This window comes from Oculina patagonica, chromosome 12, assembly GCF_052425735.1.
Source record: "Oculina patagonica isolate OP01 chromosome 12, crgOcupat, whole genome shotgun sequence".
Taxonomy (NCBI): Eukaryota; Metazoa; Cnidaria; class Anthozoa; order Scleractinia; family Oculinidae; genus Oculina; species Oculina patagonica.
This window is the reverse complement of record NC_135769.1, coordinates 9,502,537-9,519,841: the sequence shown is the minus strand read 5'-3', so window position 1 is coordinate 9,519,841 and position 17,305 is coordinate 9,502,537. Positions and strand designations below refer to the sequence as shown.

Sequence of the window (17,305 nt, the reverse complement as noted above, 5' to 3'; positions counted from 1 at the left end):
CGGGACTAAGTACCGGTTTAATTGAAAACAAAGATGGCGGAAATTTATGGCGGACGGTCGTTTGCGAAGGTTCATCACAGGTAACCAAAGCGTACTATGAGAGTTTGTATGGATGTACTAAAACTAAGAAGGCTTGTATGGATTTGAAATAAAGTCGAGAAAAATATCCCTTTTTACCGGTGAAAAGTTATGATGAAACTTTAAACCTTACCTGGTGTCACGTTTTTAGGCGGTGACGCAACGCCTATATGCTGTGGCCCGTGGACGGGCAATGTTACGACTACTCCAACCGAGTAGCACTGGGAACTAGGCACTTTGTTGTTTACTCAGTTTTGGTACGCCATCTTTGATTGTCATGAGTACTGAATCAACTTTAAGAGCATCCATCGGCAAAACGCGTTTGATTTCTAACGTACAGTTAAACAGAGTTTTGGGTTCAAGGGAGAATGATGTACTGGATAATTGTGAGCTCGCTTAAAGAACTTTTCTACCGAAGTCGGCATACGTGATGGCAGACTAACTTGACTGATGTTGAATTTGACGAGTGAAGGCCGGTTAGTGTCATAACTTTTGAAACCTTTCCAAAAGGGAGACCGATGGCAGCTGTTGTATCTTGATTAGATTGCAAAGGTGAGCTATCTGAAATCTTTGTTTGCTTAACCTTTGACGTGCATTGTTGTCGATAATATTTAAGTTTAAGTTAATTTTCTTTTCTTTTCCCTTCGCGACTCGCCATCTTCATTTTACTGCTTTTGATAATATTTATTCGGGTATTTATCTCAAGCCATTAAAAACAAAACAGTGATGGTATCCGTATTCCTATTTGTACGAGAAGCCAGAATTAAGAATTAAGAAATTAAGAAAGAACTTCTACCCTATTTCTAGTAAGCGGTGTTGACTTCATTACATTTCAGACCATTTCAATACGGTAGTGTCACACAATCTTCAGTATCGACTAGGTGTGGAAATCAATCCTGGGCCTTTCTGTTGCTAAATGACGAAGTTCATAATTAATTTAATGTATTTATCTTATCATACTGTAAGTTTGTAATGTATTGCATTGGAGGTTCGTTTTGTAGTCAAGGCAAATAAAAATTAAAATGAATAAGAAAAATGCAATTTCTGGGATCATTGTAAAGCGTCATCGCCTGTGCATGCATGTATGCGTGCCGGTTATTGTATTTCTAGTGCTTTAGAAAGTCGTACGCGCGATTTTCGTCTTAACCGTCTGTTGAGTACGCAACAGACGGTTAAGACGAAAATCGCGCGTATGACTTTCTAAAGCACTAGAAATACAAAAACGTGACACCAGGTAAGGTTTAAAGTTTCATCATAACTTTTCACCGGTAAAAAGGGATATTTTTCTCGACTTTATTTCAAATCCATACAAGCCTTCTTAGTACATCCATACAAACTCTCATAGTACGCTTTGGTTACCTGTGGGTTCATAAACGTTTCGAGAACTGTTTCCACGTTCGAACATCCAGGGGTTCGTTTAAGCACTTTTTATCTAAATTTCGATTTTTAAGAAGTATCATAGGTGAAATTTAAGCCGCAAACCGGCGAACGGGACCACCACTGCGTTTTTACATCCCAGTGAAGACAACGAAATCTCACAGCAGAATATTTTTAGTAATTGTTTCATACACTGGATAAGCTGAACGATCTTTATTCCTGGACTAGACGCCATGACGGTAAGGGTAGCCATTTTCGGACAGTTTTTTTTTTTTCTGTAAGACTTAGATCAAACCGTAGTTGACGTAGTTGTTATTGAGAAAGTGCAAAAGGTTTGATATGACTCGTTTTGTTTTATTTCCCAATTAAGCCTCAGAGCCTAGTTAGAATTTGAATATAAGAATATAATATCTAGAGTAACATGGAACTGAAATACATTTTATCGAAATAAAATATATCAAAATTTAATTGGCCTACCAGTATTTTTTATTTTATGTTTTGCACCAGTTTAATGCAATAACATTTTTTCGTGTTCAATTAGTGTTGTAAGATTAGGTGGTAATGTTTGCAACAGTTTTCTTTATTTAAACTTTTGAACTGAGCATGTCTTCGTGATAATGGCGCTCACTGAGAAAGCTGGTGGGGTAACCTTGCATTTAGACTTTGCCTATCACACCTGTGGGGTGAGAATTGAAACTTGCAGGAGGCTGGTTGGTTGTAGAATGCTCCAGTCATGGTCAGTCACCTAAAACTTAGTGACCACGGTTTGCTGTATTTCCTTGAGGAAAAAAAATGAAACTTGAGTTCCGAGGGGGCTTAAAATGTTTTTAGCAATGCATTATCTTGAAATGCTTTTACAAATAAAATAATTATACCATGATGGAGTTTGCAAGGGATCTGCTCCTCAAATGTACATGTGTGTACCCTGGTAGAGAAATAATTGAGACACTGCATGGGATCTGACACTTTAAAAAATCCTATTGAGACTTACTTAACCTGTTGATTCTTAACTGCCCTACCTGTCCAAAGAAAAAATCAATTTCTACTCGCATCCAGTTGAATAATCTTCCTGCTGACCAGGAAAAAGTTTCAGATGTAAATGTAAAAAAAAATATGTAAAATTAAAGTTGTTTACAGTGGTCATGCCCTTAACTTCAAGGGAAACAAAAATTTTAAATGAACATAACAGTTACAAATTCCAACTAGCAGGAGGCAAACCAGTTCTCTATCTACAAAGCATGACCAAGGATTTGATCTCAGGACAACCAAGAACAAATTCAGCTTGTTGCTGGGTAGAGGATTTTGACCTGGGATCTTAGAATTACAACACCAGTACCCAAAACCACTTGGCTACACTGTCTCCTGAAAGTAGTGATAGATGATAGATGAGAATTTTTAGGGTGGGGGAAAACAGTATTGCAATAATAATATTGTAGAATTTTTTTATTACCGGCAAGGGGTGCATCCCCATGAGTACCATAATGATTCGATTTAGCGCCCTCCTTCCAATAAGCGCCCCCTTCCGAATAAGCGCCCCCCTTCGAATGTGTTTTTGTAAATAAGCGCCCCTATTCCAATAAGCGCCCCCATTCTTATTAGCGCCCCCATTCTTATAAGCACCCATATTCTAATAAGTGCCCCTATTGTGGATAACTGCCCCTACTGAAGTCACTGATAAACTCCTGACTGTTCACCATACAGTTCATGTATATATTTACTGTTAAAATGAACAATTATTTTAAAAGTAACTGAACTTTTAACAATTTCTAACTGTTATAGTTCCTGTTGTTGTTAGATACATTTGGTTGTTTCTCAAAAAATTAAATAAGCGCCCTGTCTCGAATAAACGCCCTCCCTTGAGGTGCCAAAAGTAAATAAGCGCCCCGGGCGCTAAATCGAATCATTACGGTAGCTCATTTGGAGATGTGAAATATACCCTGGGAGACAAAATTACCCGGTAAGTATGGTAGGTCAATGTACTTGTTGCAACAGACATTCCATTGTTGATGGGCAAATTTATCATTTTTCCAGTGCTGAAGTGTTTCCAGTACATAAGACAAGCATTTACTTTACCACCTTTAAATGCTGTAATTAAATTGTGATCCCTCTGACCCTGTTCAACCAAAGTATTTACCCAAAACATAATTAACGGTTTCTGTATGTGTAAGCAAGGCACTTCAGATTGCACAGTTTAGGTAATTGAAGCCATACCCTCTGCAATTATTATTATTTTTTACATTTAAATTTAATTAAGTGAAGAAATTTATTCTTTTTGGATTTCTTTGCCTTGTTGACTTCAGCTTGATCTTGTACCGGCAAAGGAAAAAAAAGGAAAATCGAAATTTAATATCTCTTTAAGATTACCTTAGAAAACGTTTATTCTCCTGTGGGCCCATTCGCATGGACATGATGGAAAATGCTTTGAAATTCGATTTTCAACCGAAAGCAACTCGGCACTTTATATGCAATATTCGGTTCTAGAAGTAAATGCTACTATAAACGTTCAATCAGAAGATGAATTTCTAAAAATAACTTCTATGTTTTATACGCAAACTACATGTGTAAGCTTGTATAAAGACACAGAACTTGAGACAGGTACTGTATATAAAATGTAAACTTTAATAAAGCTTAGCAGGTCAACCCTACTTGACAGGGGCAGTCGTGAAACACTTCGACGCCAATAAAGGACACTGTTACTGAATTTTCTGTTAAGTGAAGGAGAATCGCGGTCGAAATAATTTCTTTTGCTGTGCAGGCGTGAAGATGAGATAACACTCGACTGGGAAAATATCAGCCCATGCAGTATACACAGAAACTTGTACATGTCCCGAAACATGTCACTCGCTCCTTGCTCATTTAAATTTTTAACTGCTCTACTAACCTAAAACAGAGCTGATCCTTCTTTACATTAGTCTTGATTGTCTCAGAACTGCCACAAAAAATTATAACGGGAAGTAAACGGCAATAACCAACAGCGAATTCGTTTTCTACAGTCAACTCGACACGCGACGCCATGTTGTTTCCTTTTTTTGCCAAGGCATTGTGCGCATGCTCCGTACGGTTCTCGAATGATTGACAGATTTCTTAACTGGGGCGATCATCGAAAGCGGAAAAGCGGTAAGATCAAAGATAGCTGCCAGCCCCCCTGGTCTTTCCTATCTCAGACCAGTCTATAGATCAAGCCGGTTGGGTTTTACTACTGGTCTGCCACTGCGGGTGACATATGGACCTGCACTGTTCTCCTTTGTTGGTTCTGGATGCGGCTCAGGGGATGTAATATCTGGCGGTGCAGGTGCTATTGTGGTTTGGTCTGGTTCCTCTCTGGGTAGCTCCTTATTCTGGACTACAGTATGGTCTGCTGCCAAAGATAGTTCTGCATCCAAGCTAGCATGTCCTGGAGCTGGGCAAACTCTTAAATGCTGCCTGTTGCGGCGATACTTCCTGCCATTTTCACCTTGAACTACATAGGATCTTGGTGTGTGGTGATGTTGGACTACAGTAGCTGGCTTCCATTCCTTGGCAGCTGTCCAAGGCTGCATGCGCACTTTGGTTCCGGGCTGAAGTTCCTTCAGGTCCTTGCTTGCGTGACGGTCATGGTACTTTTTCTGAATTTCTTTGGTCTTCTCTAGATACCTGGAGACTTTGTACTGGTCGTTGCTTGCAGGCTGGAGTAAACTTTCTTTCATGGGCAACTTATTCCTCAGCCGACGACCCATGAGTAGTTGTGCTGGAGACAGCTCAATGTCTGGTAATGGTGTTGTTCGATAATCCAACAAAGCCAGATGCTTGTCATCATTCTTTCGCCACAACTTCTTAACAGTTTGAACTGCTCTCTCTACTTCCACATTAGCCTGTGGGTAATGCGGTGAGGTGGTAGTATGCTTAAAGCCATAATCTTTGGCAAAATCCTGGAACTCCATACTGCTGAACTGGGAGCCATTATCCGAGACAACTTCTGCTGGGATCCCATGGACTCCAAACTGCCTTTTCAACTCCTCTATCACAGCACCACTTCTTAAAGATTCCAGTTTTGCAACTTCAAGGAATTTGCTACGGTAGCACACAGAAAGTAAATAATGTTCTCCACGAAATTCAAATAGGTCGGTTCCTATCTTCTTCCAAGGAAGTGATGGTGGCACGGAGGGCTTTAATGGTTCTGAGGGCTGTTTCTTGGCATAGTCAGCACACACACTACAATTGGTGACCATTTGCTCAATTTCCACTGACATTCCCGACCAAAATAGTACTTCTCTGGCTCGCTGTCTGCATTTGGCTATTCCAAGATGACTCTTGTGGATCTGGCGGAGCATTTCAGGTGTTAGTACCTTTGGTACAATAAGGCGTGTCCCTTTGAAAAGCAGTCCGTCTGCTGCGGCAAGTTCATCTCGGAATGTCCAGTAGGGTCTTGCCTCTGTGGGGACTTCGGTTTTCGTGTCTGGCCATCCATTTTTCACCATGGTAAGAACTGACAGTAGCTCTGGGTCTCTCTTGGTCTCATTCTGGAACTCTTCACATCTTTCATCCGAGACTGACAGAACCACATTTATTTCTTGGAATTCTTCATAAGCTTTGCAGTCATCATCCTGCACAGATGCTCGACTCAAGGTGTCAGCCAGGACTTGTCTACAACCAGGGATGTATCGTATCTCCACATCATACCCACGCACATTGAGGATCATTTTCTGAAGTCTCAGCGGTACTTGTGACAATGGTTTGGAACTTATCGCCTGCAGTGGCATGTGATCCGTCTCAACTACCACACTTCTGCCATAGATGTACTGATGGAACTTGCGACAGGCAAAGACAACTGCTAACATTTCAGATTCAATTGGTGCATACCTCGTTTCTGTGTCAGTTAGTGCACGGGATGCATAACACACGGGTTTGTTGTCTTGTAACAACGCTGCTCCAAGCCCCTTTCCGCTTGCATCACACTGAATGGTCACTGGCTTTGTGACATCGTAATATTGTAGCACCGGAGCTTGTGACACAAGTTCCTTGATCTTCTTAAAACTCTCTTTCTGCGGATGATCCCAGTGGAACAATACATCTGACTTCTCGAGCTCTCTCAAAGGAGCATCCACGGTGGATAACCCGGGTAGATACCGGCTCTGAAACTGTATAAAGCCAAGAAGCCGTTTCACATCTTCCTTGCTTTCTGGTTCTGGCATTTCCTGGATTGCTTTTATCTTCTGGGGATCAATCTTCAGGCCCTCTGCAGTAAGGAGATGTCCTACATATGGTACTTCTTTCTGACGAATCTTGCATTTCTCTTTGTTGAGCTTTAAACCCTTTCTTGATGCTCTTTCTAGAAATTTCTGTAATCGCTCATCGTGTGTAGACTCATCTCCGGCGATGATCACATCATCCATAATGACTTCGACACCATCCAGGTCTTCGACCATTTGGTCCATGGTCCTTTGGAAGATCTGGGGCACATTTCACACCAAAGGGTAGTCTTGTGAACCTGTATCGACCAATTGGGGTGTTAAAGGTACAAAGACATGAAGACTCTTCATCTAACTTCAACTGCCAAAAGCCACTTTTTGCATCTAGAATGCTGAAAGTATTGGCACCTTGAAGGCGGGTGGCTTCTTCATCAACGGTCTTCATTGGGTAGTGGGACCTCTTCATGGCAGCATTTAGATCTCTAGGATCAATACACAGTCTCACTGCACCGTTGGGCTTCTGAACTACAACAAGCGAGTTGACCCATTCAGTTGGTTCCTCTTGTCGCACAATAACTCCCAGCTTTTCCATCCTTTTTAGTTCTTCAATAACTTTCTCTCTCTGAGGCACTGGAACCTTTCTCGGAGCATGTGCAACAGGGGTAGCACCTTCAGCCAGCTGGATGTGATACGTGCCAGGCAAGCATCCTAAGCCTTTGAACAATTCTGGGTAGTCATCTAACTCCACTCTCCTCTCTGGTGGTTTTGGGGTGGTCAAGTGATAAACTCTCTTCAGCAGGCCAAGATTGACGCAGGTGTTTCCGCTAAGGACTGACTCCACTTCAGGGTCCACAATAAAGAACTTGACATCTACGACCCTATCCTTGTATCTTGTGTTTAACACCACTTCTCCACAAGGTTTCAGCTTGTGTTTGGAAAAGGAGATTAACACATTGTTTGTTTTCTTCAGACGTGGAGGGGGTTTAAACTTGAGGCTGTTGAAAGTCTACAGTGACATGACATTGGCTTTTGCACCGCTATCCAGCTGGAAGCGAACTCGAGTACCCTCTACTTCAACTTCTTCGTAAAATTGCTCATCTTCAGTAACACAGCTTGACTCAACCGAGTACACAAACAGAGATGGATCCTCTTCGCTTTCTTCTTGGTCCGAGTCCTCTTCCGTTTCTTGCTCAGAATCCACTGCTTCTTGTAGCTTGTGCACTTGTTTTGTCATACAGAATTTTGCATAATGATTCATCTTCTTGCAATATCCGCACTGCTGTCCCATTGCTGGACATTTCTTGTGAGCTTTGTCATAACCACAACGTCCGCATTTATCTGTCGGTTTCCTGGGCTTCGATTCACAGTCCTTCGTGTCATCGATCTCCTCTGTAGGTGGCTTCCTTTTGTTTTTGTCGGAGCGCTGTCGACGATTCCACGGTGGGCGTTTATCTTTACGAAGTGCATTTACGGTTGGATCTTTGTCGCTGGCGAGCTTTTTCAGACTGCTAAGATTCGTTTCGTGATTTCGACCGATTTCAATGGCTTTCTCGCATGTCAACTCGTCGGCTAAGTCGAGGCACTTCTCTCGCACTTTGGGATGTTTACAACGGAAAACGATCGCATCTCGCACCATTCGCTCCTCTTCTTGGTAGCCACAATCCTTTACTAGAATTTTAAGATCTGTCACAAACGATTCGAAACTCTCATTGTCTCCCTGGCGTCTTTCACTGAACTTCAAGGCAGCCATGACATGGTTTTTTCGTGGCGCGCAGTACTATTCAAATTTCTTCACTACCACGGCCAATTTTGCCGCGTCTTCGGGTTTAGCCAACGCAAATCCTTCGAATACATCCAACCCTTTATCGCAGACCCACAGCTTGAGGTAGCTGACTTTGACGCTTTCGTCTTTGTCGTGCAACGGACCTTCGAAGATGCACTTGGCTTGTCTACTGAAACGACGCCATTCTTGATGCAAGTCTTGCACGGTCCACGACATCTCCGGACTCTTGTATTTCGCCATTGTCGTTGTATTTCACGTCTGTCGTAGAACAAACACAATCGACTGGAATCCTGCGTACTAAATTCGGCCAACTGACAGCCAGATGGCTTGATTCGGCATGGGATTTCGCTGCTCTTTCTGACACCATGTAAAATAACAGAACAGTCAAGATGGCTGACAAGTGAAATGTGTTTATTCCTCGTGCTTCGTCACGTGACATACAGCAGCACATAATGACTAGCTAGGGAGGGTAGAGTCTTATTTGACACATTTATATCACAAATGGGTACTGGCGAATAATGCTTGGGGTGACCCTGTGATGGACTAGCATCCCATCCAGGGGGGAGTAGAAATACTCCTAGCAACTAAATGCTACACAAACCGTGATAAGCTCTGGCAGTATGGGCCATTAGGCTGACTGCTGCTAGGCACAGGACAGTGCAAGATTATTGACACTGACCTAAGGTTTATCTTGTCATCTAGGAGAGTGCAAGGCACCAGGCTGAAGTAGATGAGCTCAAGGAAAAGATTGAAAATAATGCACAACAGCTCAAAAGTCTACAGGAGAGTGAGCGTGCAAAAGCAAAGGTTGGTACATGTGTAACTGTTACAATAATGCAACTTGCAGTTAAATTTGATTTTAAAAATTAATTTTAATTATTTTATCAATGAAGGGAAAAAAGAGACTTACAACTTCAAATAACTTGGTTTTGATTATTTTTGCAGGGGACTCAGTAACAACTTAACAATCTTTAATACACTCTTGCCCTACAAAGAAATATTTATAAAATATTAATATAAAAAGTAATTTAAAACATATTACTAGTAAATTAAGTGAGAGTACTTGCTGCCTAGATGCAGGTGGGCATCAGGGTTTTTCACCCAGGCAAAGTATCAACTTAAGACCCTACCTTCTTTGGTAATAAAACTGAAGCTGACCAGTTCAGATGTTGAAAACAGCCAGGCAAAGTTCACAGCCGGTCAATTTGCAAAGTGGCTGGCTCTTAAAGTGTTACTGAACAATATTTTGAAATTTGCATCTGAGATTTTTGCTTAATAACATAACTTTTGAACCTCACTTACAAACACTGTGATTTTCTTTTGCTTAAATTGGATATATATTGAAAAATGCTTTTTTGGCAGCTTGAAGTTGGCCGGTTGAACCCAAAATTGGGGCCAAATCAGCCTTGTGACGTCTTGAGTTGTATACAATTCAGAACTCAGAGTAAACCCAGAGTGAACATGGAGTGTGACCAGATAGACAAGAGGCAGAAAAAAGTCTCAAGGAAATATTGTGTAGCTGGTGGTCCTGTTTTTGATCATTTTACACTGTTTTGATAGTTTATAATAATTTACAATTATATTATAACAAATACATGTATCCTACGCACAATCTGAATGCTACAAAACTGGAGAGTTTTTAAACTTACTGTACTTATGTATTTTGGAATGAGGTAAAGTTGACTTTATTTGTCAAGATGGAATAGGAGAAGAGTATCTTGACATTAAAAAAAACAATATTAAATTTAAAAAAAACAAACAATATATGATCATACATTCAAGGGGATATTAATTGCTCTTTGCTTGCTTACAGTGGGAAAGGTACATGCTGTGTGATGGAAACCCTGATCCACTCAATACACGTGACCTCAACACTTTTGTGAACCTCTGGCGAGATGAAAAAGAATCAAAGCCTTTCCCAGTCGTACTTGATGAGGGTGAAGGCACTCTGAAGGTACAAATGCAGTGAAAATTTAAATAATAATATTTCAGATTTTTTTAATTTCAGTGCTCAAATTTTTATCTTGTCTTCCATTTCCATTTTTGTTTTAATTTAATGGCAATAGTAGGATTTGTACAAAGGGTGTGAAATAAAAAACAAACCTTCAGTTGTTAAGTAGGTATTCTTTAATTTCACTAGCTTGCTTGCAAAACCCTTTAAGTCACATTTGAAATCACTTTATTTTTATAATTTTATCATTAGTTAATTACTTTCTCAGGCTGCTTTTCTTGTTTTGCAGTTCTTTTAAATTAAACATGGTAAATAGAATTAAATTAAATAAATTTATTATTAATTATTATTGTTATTATTGTTTATAATAATTTGAAGATAATCAGCTGTTAAATTTTCAATAGCTCATTGAAGAACTGGAGAATTTTCTGTCCAATTCAGAAGAAGAAGGTTTCACAGAAGATGATACGCAAAGACTTAAGCAGGTACTTACAGTTTGCCTCGAGCGGCACCAGGTCATCAAGCCTGTGAATGCAGACATATTTCCGGCTGTCGTTTCTCTCCCCCGATAAGTAATGTTTGCTAGCTTGAGCCAAGAAACAATTTCCTTGATGTCAAAATCTTAAGCCAATCGGAGTTAGGCTCAGAAAGACCCAGAACTGCCGCACGTACAGCCTGCAAGAGCATCGCGCAATTGCATGGTAAAAATACCAGCGGATAAAGTGGACACTGTATTTCATGTCAGTTATGAGGAATGAGAAGTGAAGAAGAAGTCAACATTCTCCAGGACGCTTTAGTGCCAAGACAAAAATTAAATATAATTCCTATAAATTTATATATTAATAACTAAAGATCATTTTTGACCAGAAATTTAAAGATGGGCTTGAACTCTCAAATTTCCCTTAAATCTTAAGTTTAAGCACTTTTTGTCTAACAATTATTATAGTAAACATATTTTATTTATTTAATATTTGTTACATAATGTGAGAAAAAATGATTATTTACAAATGTATTTTGTTGCTCTGTTGTAGTCTGTGCTTAAGCTTCAAGAGCTGATCAGTTACAAACTTGATGAGGCCACTATGAATCTACTGCAGGTGACTGACACATACCATATAGTTTTATAACTAGTCAAGATCTTAAAATTGCAGCTGTACTGTCCTATGTAATATGCAAAGTCCTATGCAATACTTCTTACTAATGTGTGTATAGAGCTAGTATTTCTGCCGTGCACACGTTAGCGCATTTTAACGCATGCAACTTTGTTGGCAAACAGTATCTTGGCATTAGGGCTACCATAGCAATGGTATACCCCATAATTTTTATTAAAAAACACTGTTAATATTTAATATAAAATTAATTTATTATATGTGTTTATAGCTATAATACTAGCCCCACCATCATCATGTTTATTATTGAGAACTTGTGATCAGCATGTTAAAGGTACCAGTACTTAGAACCTTTTTGTAAAATTTTAAAAAATCTACAGAGGGGCTCAGACCACCTTAAATTTTCAAACCTGTGCTTATTTTTAGTTTTATACCCTTAATGCTAAACTAAGGGTGTTTTAACAGTCTGTTGCTGCTATGGCAACTGATTATGCCAAAAAAATGATTGCAAATTGTTCACCAAGATTGCACATTTGCTTGATACTGTTTTTGTGAAATAAACTGGTAAAGAGTGATTACCGCCGGTTTCTGGAAAATGTAACTAACCACCCTTGGTTTACTTATTATAGCAAGAAAATAAATGGACCTACATTTATACTGAAATAATGTTTTTTCTTTCCTTCATAGAATGCTTCTGATGATGTAGATCCTGACACACAAAATTTGCAGTTCACAAGTGCCTCAGAAAATGTTACTGTTTGTGTCTGGGGAAACATAGCCAAAAATCCAAGGTATTTTAATCAGTATTTCTGCCATACAATGCAGTAAATATACTCAAGGTCCATAATGTGTTTTGATTATTAATTTAATTATTTATGCATGATAATGTGTTGTTTCAGAAAATATCCATACCCCTCTCATGAAAGGTCTTTTTGATTTAAATCTCCCCTCCCACTTGAAAATTCCAGTTAAGCCCCATACGTTCTTTTTATAATTTGGATTTTGAGCACCCCCCCCCCCCCTCAGAATTTCCAATGATCTTCCATGGGGTGCTTTACTGACATTTTCTGGAACTGCACAAATTTCACCAAACATACTTAATGGGCAAGCTGACTGAAGACTGCCTAAAAATATTAACTAATTAGTTACTTAAACAGTGGTATTTTCTCGTTCCCAGGGTAAAGTCCTTTTCATTTGAAAAGATGGGATTCACAATGGAAATCCCAAGAGTTCTTGCTATTGGCAATGTGGCTGTTCGTGTTATGTACAGTAAGTATGATCACCTCTCTCCACTGTCCAAGTCATTTTACCCCAAGCTCAAAGTTAAACCTCCAGAGGTAGTGGTAGAAGAGGCACCTCCAGCAGAAGAAACAGAAGGAGATGGGGTAATTTTCTTTTGTTAGAACTTGAACTTGTGTTTTTCTGACAGAATTGTATCTGCCGCATACTAAGAATATTCTTAAGTGTGATTCTGTTTATGGACAGTGCTTGATAAGCTAGGTTGAGCAAACTTTTTTATCACACTCTCATTCTATCCCTTCACATGACAGATACTCAGTTTATAAGAACCAGTTTTAATTCCATATACCCAGTAACTGTAAGTTAAGAATTGATTTATGCTTAGTGTGCATCTATCAAGTTAGAGGTGCTTGCAGGTGTTTGGACAACAAGAGTTAAGTGTTAATTTTCTTCTTTTAGCCATTTTATTTTGATGAAGGCAGCCGGAAGGTTGCCAAAAATTTGATTTTAACATTTTAAAGGTCAAATACAACCGTATTTTTTTAAGTTAGAGTTACTTTAGGTGTAGTAGGGAGTACATTTGTAACTCTAACTTCTAAAGAACTCAACAAACTCCCAATAAACACATAGCTAAAAGCATGAATTGAATTATTCTTATGTAAGCAATAGGAAGCAGGAAAGTTTTGACTGAGTGTCTGTCCACAAAATTTGTTGCATTTCTGCTGAAAAAAAGCTACTCAGAATTCTTTGCTTTGTATGTTAATTCTGTAAATCACAGTGTACTTAATTCTGTAAATCACAGTGTACAACTAGCATTAATTGTGACTTGATATTTCAACAGACAGGGGAAGGTAATGACGGGGCAGACAAGGAAGGAGCAGATGATACACTAGAGGCCATACCACCCAAATCTGCTTCACAAGCAAGCCGAGCAAGTAAAGCAAGCAGAAAAAAGGTAATATATAGATATGTTATTATCAGATTAATAAATTGAGGTCCTGCACTGGTACTGAATTCAAATTCACTATCTTGTGAATGATTGTAATTTATGAGCAGTTATGTACTGGTTTGCTTTCTTGATGTAACATATATGCAGTAAGCAATAAAAATGTGCCAATCTATCTATATCATCATTATTTACATCATAAATATGAAGTATCTGATTTATGCCTGTGTTTGTTATAGCTAGCCAAAGTTGTGTCTGAGTGTCTCTGAGTGTTACATTTAGATTTTTGTTTGACAGAGTGGAAGAACTAGCAGTGGTAAAAGCAGTCGTAGTCGTAAAGCCAGCGCCAAGAGTGTTAGAAGTCAGGTCAGTGATAATGAGGCTCAACAAGACAAAGAAGAAACTAAAGAAGGAGAGCAAGATGGTAATAAAATACTTCTGAAGTAAACTACCCAAGAGTTTCCAAGTTAAAAATTTAAAAATTCACCCCCAAGAAACTAATGACAAAAAGTAACTATGCACCTGTAAAATACTACTTTATAGTTTCATGAGGGTTAAAGGTTGTAATAAGCCATGCTGCACATTCTGTAAAGAAATTTCACATGCTAGCTGTTTTAGTTTCTCTTTGTATCAACTGCAAGTGTACACAATGATGTACTTCTGAAATGCAAACTATATATTGTACAATCATGGTTTTTGCATTTTTTTTGAAGAAGTGACAATTATTGGGTGTTTGATCTTGCTTCCCCCCTATTGGGAGCAGTCTAAGGCTTGGAGTCATTTTTTAACATCTTTCTAAGAGGGTTGTTCTCTGCGTCATGTGGTATTCTAGAGCGTATGCCTCCTAAAACTTAACACTTCAATCCAAACTCCAATTTATTCGGTCGTGATAAAAGACCCTCAAAAAAATTTAGAGGTGATGTGACTGACCTTACTCAATGGAGTTCCCTTCCTCTCCCGGCCTTCCTCTCATGCAAGGGGTGGGAAGAAGAAATTGACCTAGTAATTTGTTCCTTTCATCAGGTGAAGGAGGTGAAGACAATCGTGCATCAGCTGATCAAGCAATTGATGAAGCTACAACAGCGCTGTCCGGTGCACTGGAAGAAGAGGAGGAGGAAGATGATGATGTTGTGGACTTGAGAGCATTCAGTGCTATTGGTCCACTCATGTTTATTGAGCTCCTGGACCTTCCACCACAGCCTAAAGTTGTTAATGGATGGATTATGCAACAGAGTAAGTGTTGAGCAATAGCTCAAATAAAAAAAAACCTTCCATCTACTGTCTCCATGTAAAGATTCTTATCAGCAGCAAAATGGTTTTCATAGCACCCCAACACAGCTGGGTCCCCACATCCAAGTTATTTTCACTTTCTGTCTCAATGAGACATGACAACTATTCTTTGTTTGTTTTACCAGCCTCCTACATGACTTGTAAAGGTGATACTGGTCACCAATCTGTATTTATGGCCTGTGTTTTCAGCCAGATGTTTTGGTCAATTGACAGTATTTGACCAATCGGCAATATTTTGCTAAATATTGCAAAATGTGAATGAGGACAATTTGTACATTGCTCATGTTAACCTTCTTTAAGGTAAAAGCTCAAATACTGGGTTCCTGCCTTAAATAACATACACTTTAGTTGACAAGAACTTTGTCAAATTAATCTCTTTCATTACTCAAACTGTATGATTTCAGTTGTATCTTCAGAACTCAAAAGAGTGAATTATCAAGTTGAAGGACAGGCAGGTTCAGATGCAAACTCAGCAAACAGCACCCCTGCCCCACCCAACTCTGCATCAGCCACACAAGTGCAAGTACCGGTAACCAATCCACCAGTAATGATCACATGCAAGTGAGTTTAATAGAACTGGCATAATTATTACTTTCAGTGCCATGCACATTTTAATATTAATTTTAAATCTTGATTCAGTTGTAGCTTGGTGGCCTATCAATGCAGTAGTTATGTTTAGTGCACTGGACTCCAGATTGATTGACTAAGGTTTCAGCCCTTGCCTGACCATGGTTGTAACTTTGTTTTCATGGGCAAGACACAAAACTTTTGCAATGCGTTTCTCCACCTTTAAGAGGTGTATAAATGGGTACCAGCAAATAAAATATTGAGGGGTAACCCTGTGACAGACTAGCATCCTATCCAGGGAGGAAGGGGGAGGGGGTGTAGAAATATTGTACTCCTAGTTGTTTAAAAAAAAACTGAACCAACAAACGAACCGCTAACAGACTTAATTTGACTAACAATAGACAGATCAAAACTGACCAATTACTGTTGACAACTTAACACACATTTTACAGCCAATAACATCACAGCTTAACTGACCAATCAACTTCAATGAACCAGGCCCCAGTTGTTCAAAAGGTGGATAACACTATCCACTGGATGAATCACTATCCGGTGGATAGCGCAGTATGTTTTGTTAACACTTATCCAATGGATAGCGATTTATCCGGTGGATAGCGCTATCCACTCTTTGAACAACTGGGGCCAGACTTATAACATCATCGACTGACAACAACTTTTCACTTGACTCTGAAGATGACTTCCGCTCAGGTTGTCGAAATGTCAGTCACCCACAACAGTTCTCAGAACTATTCTCACCCAGATGATCACACTATACTTCAGCTAAGAGAAACTGGGATAAACTCTGGTGGTATGAGATACTTTTGTTTGGTGCAGGTCATAACAGTTTTACGGCCTAGTTTACTTTTTGGCCAGCGTTATTACTAAACTTTGTTATGGGCAGGACATTTTGCTCCCATGGTGCCTCTCTTCAGCCCTATGAAATGGAGGGGGGTAGGGGGGCAGGAGCCTGAAAGAAAAGGGACATGAGGTCGGAGGAGAGAGGGCGAGAAGCAGGATTATTAAGGTGGTGGAAACCGGGAGAAAACGAGCAACATTTCGCAGCATTCCATAATAATACATATGCAACAAAAAAGGAGAGAAAGGCTACAGAAAGGGGCAGGAGGTGGGAGTAAAAGGTAGGGGAGGTGGGAGGTTCAAACACCCCTGTCCCCATCCACTATGAATGGGCACTAGCAAAATATTGGTTTTGTAAGCTGACAACAGAAGATCCCTTCAGACCTAGGAGGGGGGTGGGACAGTTTCTTAATTTTGTTATACAAGATTTTGTCAAGTTGATTTGATAGTAACTACAATCAGAAAGTATTTTTGATGTTTTACTAGGCTTCCTGGAGATGTGATGTATTTTGAACAGCCCCAGCTGGCACAGTGGGATTCATTAAAAAACAACTGGAAACTTGATGCATTCACAGACTCACAGTACAATGAAGGTACACTTTTTAATAAAATAATATGTTTTCAAAACTAAAAAGCATTTAGTCCTTCTTCTTAAAATCATCGGAAGCCTGCTGCAAGCAAGACCCTTTCAAAAAATGTTTATAAAAGAATAATTGAAAACTTATATTTGACTGTTTTACTTGTAACAGTCACTCTTATTGGATCAAAGTGCTCTTCTGATTAGTCTGTTGATATCTTTAAGGGTCTTGTCTTCTTGAAAGCCGTACGTAGCTGTTGCCCTTATAGACACTTTGCATAAATGGCACCCAAATTAATAGACAGGATTTTTTGCATGAATGTGAGACTTAGGATGTATGAGTATTAATATTTACCGCCGACCGG

General features: G+C 39.4%; 1 protein-coding gene across 1 annotated transcript in view; it reads left to right on the top strand.

The window, feature by feature from the left end:
* Window positions 1–17,305, top strand: part of LOC144633249 (dynein axonemal intermediate chain 7-like) — a 30,772-nt gene that overhangs the window by 3,126 nt on the left and 10,341 nt on the right. Inside the window, exons 4-14 of the mRNA XM_078492084.1 lie at window positions 9,109–9,213; window positions 10,220–10,360; window positions 10,762–10,842; window positions 11,389–11,454; window positions 12,154–12,257; window positions 12,644–12,851; window positions 13,547–13,660; window positions 13,949–14,075; window positions 14,675–14,884; window positions 15,346–15,502; window positions 16,850–16,956. Of these exons, the coding sequence (XP_078348210.1) occupies window positions 9,109–9,213; window positions 10,220–10,360; window positions 10,762–10,842; window positions 11,389–11,454; window positions 12,154–12,257; window positions 12,644–12,851; window positions 13,547–13,660; window positions 13,949–14,075; window positions 14,675–14,884; window positions 15,346–15,502; window positions 16,850–16,956 (1,420 nt within the window). The remainder of the gene's footprint in view (window positions 1–9,108; window positions 9,214–10,219; window positions 10,361–10,761; window positions 10,843–11,388; window positions 11,455–12,153; window positions 12,258–12,643; window positions 12,852–13,546; window positions 13,661–13,948; window positions 14,076–14,674; window positions 14,885–15,345; window positions 15,503–16,849; window positions 16,957–17,305) is intronic.